Genomic DNA, 11,772 nt, shown 5'->3' with positions numbered 1-11,772 from the left:
TGTGGACGTCGGGCCCTCGTACCACCCTCATGGAGTCTGTTTCTGACCGTTTGAGCAGACACATGCACATTTGTGGCCTGCTGGAGGTAATTTTGCAGGGCTCTGGCAGTGCTCCTCCTGCTCCTCCTTGCACAAAGGCGGAGGTAGCGGTCCTGCTGCTGGGTTGTTGCCCTCCTACGGCCTCCTCCACGTCTCCTGATGTACTGACCTGTCTCCTGGTAGCGCCTCCGTGCTCTGGACACTACGCTGACAGACACAGCAGACTCGCATTGATGTGCCATCCTGGATGAGCTGCACTACCTGAGCCACTTGTGTGGGTTGTAGACTCCGTCTCATGCTACCACTAGAGTGGAAGCACCGCCAGCATTCAAAAGTGACCAAAACATCAGCCAGGAAGCATAGGAACTGAGAAGTGGTCTGTGGTCACCACCTGCAGAACCACTCCTTTATTGGGGGTGTCTTGCTAATTGCCTATAATTTCCACCTGTTGTCTTTTCCATTTGCACAACAGCATGTGAAATTGATTGTCAATCAGTGTTGCTTCCTAAGTGGACAGTTTGATTTCATTTGAGTGTGATTGACTTGGAGTTACATTGTGTTGTTTAAGTGTTCCCTTTATTTTTTTGAGCTGTGTATTTCTGTAGTGTTAGTTTAATCCTCGTTTGTAAATTATGATGCTCTGCTGACAGTGGACTTGTTCATATCTGCGATTTGTCATCTGCTGCTAACACCGCCTCTTTTATACGAATGCGTTACATTCTCCTGGCTGGATTGGAAAACCCTTGGTTGACTTACCCAGTTGATAACCAGCTTCGTGGTACCGCTTATCCTGATTGTTAAGCCAGATAACGAAAACATATCCTGTATGTTGAACTCGCTTCGTGGTACAACCCCAGACGTAAACTCCGCTGCTCTTATAACAGCAGCTGTCACATAACTTAGATGTCCTTTGATGAATGAGGAGGAGAAGCTAGCAAAGCGTATGTTGCAATGCTCGCACAGTGTGCAGGCGGAAATCAGTAGTTGCACATTGACATTAATAATTGAGAGAAATTTTAGTAGCAGCGGTCATAATTCAGCAGCGGCGATGCGCCGAATATATGTAATGTGGACGTCAACATTACCTTATCTATTAACATTTAGATAGATTTTTAAAATCTATGAATCAAAAAAATAATAACAGCTAATTAACAGCTTTAATAATTGAGCATATTTACAGTAAACTTTACAAACATTGTCAGTGAACTATGAGGGCAAAAAAAACCCCAACAAAAAATAAAATTCAAAATCAAAATAATCGTTCAATAATCGTAACCAAGATAAAATGTTCAATTAATGATTGATTTTAGGTGAAATCGTCCAGCCCTAACAAAAAGCCAGAAAATACTCTGATGACTGACTATTACTTAACTAATTCTTTCAGCTCAAAGATTTCTCTCGTGTTATATGTATGTTGAACAAAATGAGATGGATGGTAATACTGATGTGACTACTAAAGCAAAATTATGTAAGATTTAGTGTGATTTGGCACTCCTACCATGTAATTTACCGCTGTCGTCAGGACAGATGTACACGTGCATTTGTTATGATTACATTTTTTATGATTGTAAAAGAAATTTCTTCCAAGAAAGAATTACAGTCGAAAATATGATGAATCATTCCTTTATCTGTGCGCCCGGAGAGACGCATACGGTTCTCTGCAGACATTCAACATCTCTCCCCTTATGTCCTCTCAAGTACAGAAGCAACAGCAGATGATAATTTCAGACAAATGTTGATTTTGTCTGGCATTTTAGCATACACTGCTTAGCTTTTCCTGAGATCAAATGTCTGTCTGTGTAAAAGTCTCTCTTATCTGTTTGCAGACGACTACTTAAAGAGAATGACACTATAATAATAAACAAACAAAAAAATCACTGTTAATCTTGTGGCTCTTACTTTGAAATGTTTGAAACATTGTGACCAAAATCTATTTCCCAATATTAAACACAATGAGTACTAATCTAATCTAAAAATCTACAATCTAAAATTTATTTCTCACTTGATCAAAAACCAGGAAGTCACCAAATTTGCTAACACAGCCAAACGACAACACAAGACTCAGCAATATTACTGACAAGTCCAACAGAAAGAATTGGAATTTTTGGTGTCTGCCTTGCAGCCTTTTATTTCACAAAGCTCTCTTAGCTTCCTTCGTCAGTGTCTTCTGTTGTCTCTTCGCCTCTGCCATTAGTTAACGTTATGTCCATACAGAATGTTGAGCTCGCCCGGCTCCGGGATGACACAAGCAGCTCTCTCCACCAGCAGCAGCATAATGTTGCTTGAAACTTGGGTGGCAAGTAGGGCTGCAACGATTAGTCGAGATAATCGACGACGTCGACTATAAAAATTGAACGTGAAATTTCATTGTCGATGCATCGTTACATAGATGCCGTTTAAGGGAGAGATAGCAATCTTCATATTAGGAACATTTCTGGTTGTTTATTTCTAACTGCAATGCACTACAGGAAGTGCTGGAGGCAGTATCGCTTCCACTGTCTGCCATGACTGCTTGACTAAGAGACTACTCCCGAAGAAGCAGCATTCATGCAAGAAGCCGAAAGAAACGGAGAAAGAGGCGAACAGCCGGCAGGCTTTCGTTTTTACAAGTTTTGTACGCTATTTAATCACTTAATACACTTTTGAGCGGTTTTGAGGCGAGAAATCAACTTTGTAGAATTTGAATATTGGCAGTTTTACCAAAGTTGATGGCAAATCTAAAATGTGTGTTTTTGGGGTAGGCGCGAGGTTAGCGGTGCCAACCAGCCGGCCGGTCACGCCCACAGAGCCCTCTGGTCCCAGTTACTCAGACCACTGCAGCAGCAACAACAGAAGAAAGGCAGTGTTTCCTATTTTTACCCCCATTCACGTTAGCGGAGGGCTAAACCGGAAGTTAGCCTGCTTGGCTGGCAAAAGTCAATACAGTGGACGCTGTAGCGCTACTGCCGACTAGCGTTTGGGGGTGTAATTGCAGATTGTAGGACACACGGACGCACAAGTTTAAATGCATGGCTACGCACGTAGACCCTACGCAGGAGTATAAACCAAGCTTTAGTTATGCTGCTATAGGCCTAGACTGCCGGGGGATTTCCCATGATGCACTGAGCTCCTCTTTCCTCTACTTTCTCTCCCTCTGTATGCAACCTCATCCCATTAATGCATGTTACTAACTCGACTTCTCCCCTTTCCCGTAGTCTTGTGCTTTCTTGTCCCTCTCCTCTCTCCTCCTATCACTTCCTGCAGGTGTTTCTGGCTCTGGAGCTGTGGAGTCTGGATCTGTGGTTGCGGGTCACCTGCTGCCCCCGTGTTCCTGCTCGTCACCCTCTGCTACAACAACTATTGTTACTAGTCCTATTGTTATTATTGTTATTATAATCATTAACATTACGATTGTTATCATTAACACTACTGTAAATATCTGTACTATTATTCATTCAGTCTATAGCAACATCACCTTTACTGTCTGTACCTCTGTGTGGATATTGTGTAGGCTGCCTCCCTCCCCTCTCTCTCTCCTTCCATCCCCCTCCCTCTTTCTCTCTCTCCCTCTCTCTCTCTCCTTCACCCCCAACCGGTTGAGGCAGATGCTCGAAGTTTCTGCCTCTTAAAAGGAAGTTTTTCCTTGCCTCTGTCGCCTAGTGCTGTTCTTGGTGGGAATTGTTGGGTTTCTGTAAATATCATCACAAAGTATGGTCTAGACCTGCTCTTTTATGAAAAGCGCTCTGGGATAACTGTTGTTGTGATTTGGCGCTATATAAATAAAATTTAATTTTAAAAAGTTATTAGTAGTGAGTAATGGTTTAAAGTACATCAAGGAACATCTGGCTCGAGTTATTGCCTAAAACCTATAAGCACTTTTGAAAAATAAACTACAGCAGTAGTATGAAAGGGGCCTGTTGCTTTATTGTTCTAAACAGACATTACATTGTTAGTGTACAGTTGTGGTTATAGTACTTGCTTTTATTTTATATAGTTCCAAAGCAAAAATCTTTGTTAAACAGCTAAAAGTTTTAAAGTTTGTATAAATCAGTAAATTATAGGAGTAGCCTACGCTAAACCTTGTTCACTTAATGGTAATGTTAGCTATAGGCTGTGTGTTTCACTTGAAAGATGTTTAATTCGTTAAATGGTTTAATTAGGGTTAGGGGGCGAAAAAAATAATCGTAAATAGTCGACTAATCGAATAAAAAATTAGAAGTTTAGTCGACTACGAAAACAGTCATTAGTTGCAGCCCTAGTGGCAAGCTACCCAACAAAGCTAGACAGCAACCGAGGAAGAGCACTTACAGTAACATTAAGTGTGTTATATAGTTAGCTAGGTTGCTAACAAGAACTCGAGAGTTATAGCTAGCAGATAAACCTCTGTCTGTGAAACCTCTGGCTGATTTTGCTCTAGTCACCAACTCTGCTAACAAAGGCTAACATCAAGCAAGCACAAAAACACAAGACACAGCGAGCAGTTACTAAGTTATTACTTACTAGCCCAACATAAAGAAGGCCAGCTCGGCATCTGTCCTGCATCCCTTCAGCTCTTTTAGTTCACGCAAATGAATAAAAGCCAGTCTGATATTTACTCTTGACCGGTCTCTTGCTCGGTCTCTCTCTCTCTTTTTCTCTTCCTCACTTCCTCCGATGTCTTCTTCAGTCTCTTCACAGCCTCTGCCATGATATCCATACTGAGAATACTGAGCTAGCTTCTTCCAAATAACATTCATGTACATTATAAACCTTTTGTTTCTTCTTATAGCTAGCTTCCTGAAAAGTGGTGTTGGTGTGTGACAAGGTTCTGTTGAAGCATTATGTCGTTGCTGTGATAGATTTCCTGCCCGGAATTCCAGTGTTAAATAGTGTAATACCATTGATCACAATATCATGTTAGACAGACTGAGGCACTGGGTGGGGATCTCTGGTACTGCCCTAGAATGGTTTTCATCCTACCTGTCAAATAGGAAGTTATGTGTGTCTGTAAACAACTATGTCTCTTTGTTCTGTCCATTTAAGTACGGTGTACCTCAGGAGTCGGTCTTAGGACCCATTTTGTTTTCCTTGTATCTGCTTCCCCTTGGTCATATTATTCATAAACATGGTATTTCTTTTCATATTTATGCTGATGACACACAAATGTACTTGCCCGTCAGATCCACAGACCCTGGAATGCTGAGTTCACTTACCGACTGCCTTTGTGAGGTTAAAAAATGGATGTCAAATAATTTCCTCCAGCTGAACTCAGACAAAACAGAAATCCTGGTCATTGGGTCCCAGCAGATGGCATCTGCCGGTACCCTAGTAAATCACATTAAGCCTGTTGCAAAGAACCTTGGTGTCTGGTTTGATAGTAATTTAAATTTTGAGCAGCACACCACAAAGCTTGTTCAATCATGTTTTTATCAACTTAGAAATATAGTATAAATTTGATCTATGTTAACTTTTAAGGACACCAAGACCATTTTACACGCCTCCATCTCATCACGCCTGGATTACTGCAACAGCCTTTTTACTTGTTTAACCCAAAAATCTACTGATCGACTCCAGACTGTCCAGAAGTCAGCTGCCAGGTTTTTAACCAGAACAGAAATATGACCACAATACCCCTATTTTAGCTTCATTACAATGGCTCCCAATATATTTTAGAATTGACTTTAAAATTTTATCAATCACTTTTAAAGCTCTTCATGGCCTCTCACCTTGTTATATTAATGATACACACCAGCACATACCTTGAGATCCTCGGGCAGAGGTCTGTTGTCTGTTCCAGAGTCTCGACTGAAAACTAAAGGGGACAAAGCGTTTGCTGTCAGGGCCTGGAACAGCCTTCCCGAGGAAATCAGGTCGGCTGAGTCATTGAACTCTTTTAAGTCCCTTCTTAAAACATACTTTAATAGGAGAGCCTTTCCCGATCTTTTTTGACTTTATTTTATACCTTTTATTTTATTTCTATTATACTTATTTTATATTTATCTTAAACGTGTATTTTAGTCTTTTCAGTGTTTTCTTGCTTTTATCTCTCTAGTCTTTACACTTGTTAAAGCACTTTGTAACTTGTTTTTGAAAAGTGCTCTACAAATAAAGATTATTATTATTATTATTATTATTATTATTATACCAGTGAAAATAACAGAGATGCCATTCACCCTATTACATGTGTGTTTAACATTTTAACTCCGTAAATAGACAAACACATCTGTTTTTTGTGTAGTATGTGCGAAAAGAGTTTTAAAATAATATTGCCTTCTATGGCCATCTTTCTCTGATACGAGAATGAATACATTTTGTAAAACCATAGGCAGAACTCTCTGCTTTGTTTTCCACATAAAAATCAAAATCTTCAAATCAACCAAATCTTTGAATTTTAGAAGTCCAGAATTTACAAATAAACTATTGGTGTGTTCTCTATAGCCTGTCTTGTTGATGATCCTTAATGCTTTTTTCTGTAACAAAAACAGAGGTTTTGTGTTACTAGGGTATGTATTACCCCAGACTTCTGTGCAGTATCCAAAATATAGGAGTATTAGGGAATTGTACAACATATGCAATGAAGAATAGTCTAAAACATCTTTAACTTTATACAAGACCCCAATACTTTTACAAACTTTACTCTTAATATAATCAATGTGAGCTTTGCATTTCAATTTATCATCCAAAATAACACCTAAAAATTCATTCATTCAACTATTTCATTATCATTTCCTTCCTCATTACTATTCTTACATTTTCATTCTTTTTACAATCACCAAAAATCATATATTTTGTTTTCTCCCAATTTAAACATAATTTGTTTTTGTCAAACCATTTCTTAATTTTTACCATTTCTGAACTTATATTTTCTGTAATTTCTGAGAGATTATTGCCAGAGTAAAAAATGTTAGTATCATCGGCAAACAACAAAAACTGTAATATTTTAGACACTTCACAGAGGTCATTAATGAACAAAATAAAAAGTAATGGGCCTAAAACGGACCCTTGTGGAACTCCACATATTATATCTTTTAACTAAGATTTTTGACCATTAATTTGAACAAACTGCTGTCGATTGTTGAAATAACATTTAAGCCATTGATAAGCTCGTGCCATAGTTGTATGACTTTGACAATAGCAGACTGTGATTTATGGTGTTGAATGCTTTGCTTAAGTCGATGAAGTACGTGTATTGCTTATTCTCAGTTGCAGATATAATTTTTTCTAGGAGTTCAATTAATGCTAAAGCTGTTGATCTTTTTACTCTAAAGCCATATTGTTTTTCAGTAATTAATTTTTGTTTTTCTAAAAAAGTATTTAGTGTTTGAGCAAACCACTTTTCAAGGATTTTAGAAAACTGAGAGAGCAATGACACTGGTCTGTAGTTGTTGAAGTGATGAACATCTCCATTTTTAAAAAGTGGAACAACTTTAGCGACCTTCATCTTCTCAGGAAAGACACCCGAATGTATAGACAAATTACAAATAAAAGTCAGTGGTTTAATCATACAGTCAATGGTCCTTTTTACAATGGTCATGTCAAGTCCGTCACTATCAGAAGATGTTTTATTTTCACATTTGCTAACAATAGACAAAATTTCATTTACAAACGGTAGCTCCGCTTTAATCATGAGAAGCTGCAGAGCTGTAGTTTCTATTTATTCAACTTACACTGTAAATTTCCAGCTAAACTGAGGCTTTTTGAAGACCCTTTTCTCTATCTCTCTCTCGCCTGCCATTCACCGGTCTTGTGCAGAGTTCTGCATGCATGTCGTGCTGCTGACAACTACATGCCCGTGGCAGTTCCTTGCGGGTCTATTTCAAGTAGCCGGCTGTTTAAAAACGATAAAATATTCTTTGTGTGGTTCATCAACAGTGATAAATTATCCGAAAGTCCCGTGAGGTGTCAACAACTCGGCACAACACCGGTGAAGCCGGGGCTCAGTCTCTTCAGCAAGTGCACATGCGCAATTTTGGATTTACTCACTTTTAAAAACATTTATTGAAAGTTTTTTTCTTTTTACATGTTTATTTACAGCAGTAAACATTGAAATGTATATTGTAATAGGCTGTATATTAACTTATTGGGAGAAAACTGGTAAATCTATGTAAAATCAGACGTTGAGCACCCCCATATCGGCAAAATGGCATGATCCTTGTTTTGCTGCGACGCTTCACTGTAAGACTGAAAGTCGAATAAGGCTCCGCCCATCGAAGCATCAAATCTTCGACTATTGGGGGTCAGCCCTACTATTTTGAATGTGTTATTTTAAGATAAAATTAATACATACGGTTGCTTTAATAGACTGTGGACACTGGATTGCTTATCAACTAAAATAATAATTCTTCTAATTTAGAAAGAACAAACCAGCCTGTTTTTCAAGAGACTCATGCTTAGAACATTATGTAGACCTGCTTAACATGGAGCAGAACAATAGCTGGCTTTATAAAATAAAGCTGACTGGTTGCTGAATATTAAATCCGGGGTGATGGATGACCAGTGGTGTTAGTGACTGTAGACAGGTTTGGTAATTGAACTGCCTGGTTGGATCTTTTGGTTTTGATAAATAATAATGATGGCATGATAATAAAGATAGTGACTAGTTACAGCTCCCTATTTGAACTGGGACAGTATACTCTAGATACTTAATTTGCTCCAAGTGGACTTCAACTCTGGCATTGTTTGTTTGAGTTGTGTGGAACTGGAAGTTTGTAATTTCTTTTATGTTTTGTATTAAACAGAGGAACAAAAAGAGCACAAAAACTCAAAAACACAATGAGTGACAATGAGGCTTTTCAAGGGATTCATCATGATAAGGTGTGCATGAAACCAACATAATTGATGTGATGCAGCCCTGACAAATAACCTTTGGAGTTCTGCTACTCCATACATGACAATCACACTTTAGACATTGCTGAAAGTTACTTTTAGTTTCTTTATACAAAAGGTCCTCCTTTTCAAGTCAAAGTTTGGACTGTTTTTATGAAACCGACATCAAACTTGTCTACTACTTGAAAATCCCACTTCGGAGCCCCAGTGTTTGACATATCAGAATGTAATTTCAATTATATAAATAACGTTCCTTTAGTGAACACACAAGCAGTAAAAATTGTGAGCTGGACTGGCACTGGCCACCAGTTCACCTCTATTTAATGAGTTTCATGTAAGTGAGTGGGATGTAAACGTATGTATTACTCTGAGCCTGTGGGCACTGACAGCATCTGTGCCGTGTAAAGATGTATAAGATACTCACACACTGGTAGAATTGGCCTCTCTGGCCGCCAGTGACGAAGCGTTTACAATCTGGATTCCAGGCCACGCTGGTCAGGCTATCTTCGTGAGATTGACTCATCTTTGAGCGCAACTCCCCCGTCTACACAACAGAGGAAAGGAGAGAGAAACATGACATGAAAAGATCAGACACCACACACTGTAAAACACACTGATGTCATGTAACCCTCGAATTACCTCAAAACACAATCTCTGTTCTCCTTTTAGGACTGAATGGGTTTGGAAAATACTAAATGTAATGAGAATACAATCTGTCTGCATTCAGTGTTCAGGTGCCTGTTTACATGACAGTGGCTGCAGCAACAGCAACAAGGCTGCTTTGGTAAGGCAGTGAGTAAGTTTAAAGTTGCTCTTATCAATATTTCTATTGAGTAGAGCAGCTTTAAGGCTGAACATTCAAAGGGGCTATTTAGTTTTTTAATGAAATTAATCACTTTTTATTGCCTATTTGTGAATGGGTTCCTATGTGAAATAACTGGGTAGAATTTTTCAACACTGCAGAATGAAATGGAGTCCCCTAACACCAAAAACCAAGTCACAAGCTCCACATAAGGATAAAAAACATCAAAAAAGTTTTATGTGCTAAAACCTATTAGGCCAAACAACAATCAGATTGACGTCAGGCAAAAAACACGACATTGGAAAGGCATTTAAATAATGGAAAGACCTCCACTCCGTTTTAGATATAAAAAACGACCCAGAGTTGGCTTTCATCCTATTGGACAGGTAAGCCATCATTCCAAAAAAGCATGGATCGGACGTTGTTTGCCTCAAAACATAATTTGGATTTATTGTTATTTTACCAATACTCAGGTACACAGCTTCTTTGCTGTAACACAACATAATGGTACAAGACAACACCACAGTGGAAGACCCATTCACTACAGTAACGTTATTTCCTATGGGCTAACATTTATATTTACAGTGGGGAGAACAAGTATTTGATACACTGCTGATTTTGCAGGTTTTTTGCAGAAAAGCAGAACTTAATGTTTGGTACAGAAACCTTTGTTTGCAGTTACAGAGATCATACGTTTCCTGTAGGTCTTGACCAGGTTTGCACACACTGCAGCAGGGATTTTGGCCCACTCCTCCATACAGACCTTCTCCAGATCCTTCAGGTTTCGGGGTGGTCGCTGGGCAATACGGACTTTCAGCTCCCTCCAAAGATTTCCTATTGGGTCCAGGTCTGGAGACTGGCTAGGCCACTCCAGGACCTTGAGATACTTCTTACGGAGCCACTCCTTAGTTGCCCTGGCTGTGTGTTTCCACAGCTCTTTTTAATTTTGGTATATATTCATCCCAGAGTGAATGCAACCACAGCCATAGAACACATTAAGAGGACATTAGAAAAACTTGAAGTTATATCCCCAGACTCTCCCAAATTCATTTTGGGCAATTTTAATCATTGTTCACTTGATAAACTTTTAAAAAAAATTTAACCAATATGTCACCTGCACTACCTGCGTTTGGGGAAGACATTGAATAAATGCTATGGCTCAGTTCCACAGCCATATAAATCTTTTGCCCTACCACCTCTTGGTTCAGCTGACCACCACACTATTTTTCTGGCACCAGATTACTTGCTGGTTGTAAGGAGGACTAAAAAGGTCAAAACTATTCAACAGTGGACTGATGATGGCATTGACAAGCTACAGGGATGCTTTGAAGCTACTGATTGGAATAATCTGATAGCGCCATCCAGTAACATTAATGAGCAAGTGTCTCCTGTGTGGACACTATTGTCCCATCAAAAAAGTTACTATCTTTCCTAACAACAAATTTGGGTGATATAAAAAACTAAAGGAAATCCTCAACAAGAAAAAGAGGGTGTTCTTCATTGGCTCTGAAACTGAAAAAAGGAGGTTAATAGAGAAGTTAAGCGTGCCATAAAAATTGCTAAATTGAAATATAAAGACAAGGTGGAACAATCATTTACAAAACTGACCTCCGGACAGCTTGGCAGGGTATTAAGAACATGGCAGCTGTGAATACTGTCCCCGCTTCCCGCAAGCTCATTCAGGTTGCAGGCAGCAGCCCAGCATCACTCCCCAATGACCTCAACTCCTTTTTCACCAGGTTCGAGACAGAAAATAGCATTCAGCTAAAGGAAGTCCTCTCCAAATTCAAACCTGATGACTCCTCCTCCCTCACTATTAACATAAAGGATGTAGTGGGAGCACTCAGGAAGACAAAAGTCAATACAGCAATAGGGCCGGATAATAGGGTCGTACTTTGAGGTACTGTGCTGAGCAGCTGCACAGTTCCAGTTGTTGTTCCAGAGATCCTTGGATGGTGGCACAGTCCCTCAGCTGTGGAAGGATTCCACAGTTATTCCAATACCAAAAAAAAGGTACTATCAAGATCATGAATGACCTCAGGCCAGTGTCTCTCACCTCTCTGGTGATGAAAGCTATGGAGAGGGTCATCAAAAATCATATTATCAAGATAGCAGACTCACAGATGGACCCACTTCAGTTTGCTTGT

The 11,772-nt window shown here is 39.4% G+C and overlaps 1 protein-coding gene across 2 annotated transcripts in view; it reads right to left on the bottom strand.

The window, feature by feature from the left end:
* Positions 1 to 11,772, bottom strand: part of LOC123968738 (WD repeat-containing protein 26-like) — a 66,409-nt gene that overhangs the window by 18,787 nt on the left and 35,850 nt on the right. For both annotated transcript variants that reach the window (XM_046045662.1, XM_046045663.1), the window contains exon 9: positions 9,248 to 9,367. In XM_046045662.1, the coding sequence (XP_045901618.1) occupies positions 9,248 to 9,367 (120 nt within the window). The remainder of the gene's footprint in view (positions 1 to 9,247; positions 9,368 to 11,772) is intronic.

The sequence above is a fragment of the Micropterus dolomieu genome, linkage group LG03 (assembly GCF_021292245.1).
Source record: "Micropterus dolomieu isolate WLL.071019.BEF.003 ecotype Adirondacks linkage group LG03, ASM2129224v1, whole genome shotgun sequence".
Classification (NCBI taxonomy): Eukaryota; Metazoa; Chordata; class Actinopteri; order Centrarchiformes; family Centrarchidae; genus Micropterus; species Micropterus dolomieu.
The sequence above is the reverse complement of the archived record's forward strand: the minus strand, read 5'-3'. Positions and strand labels throughout refer to the sequence as shown.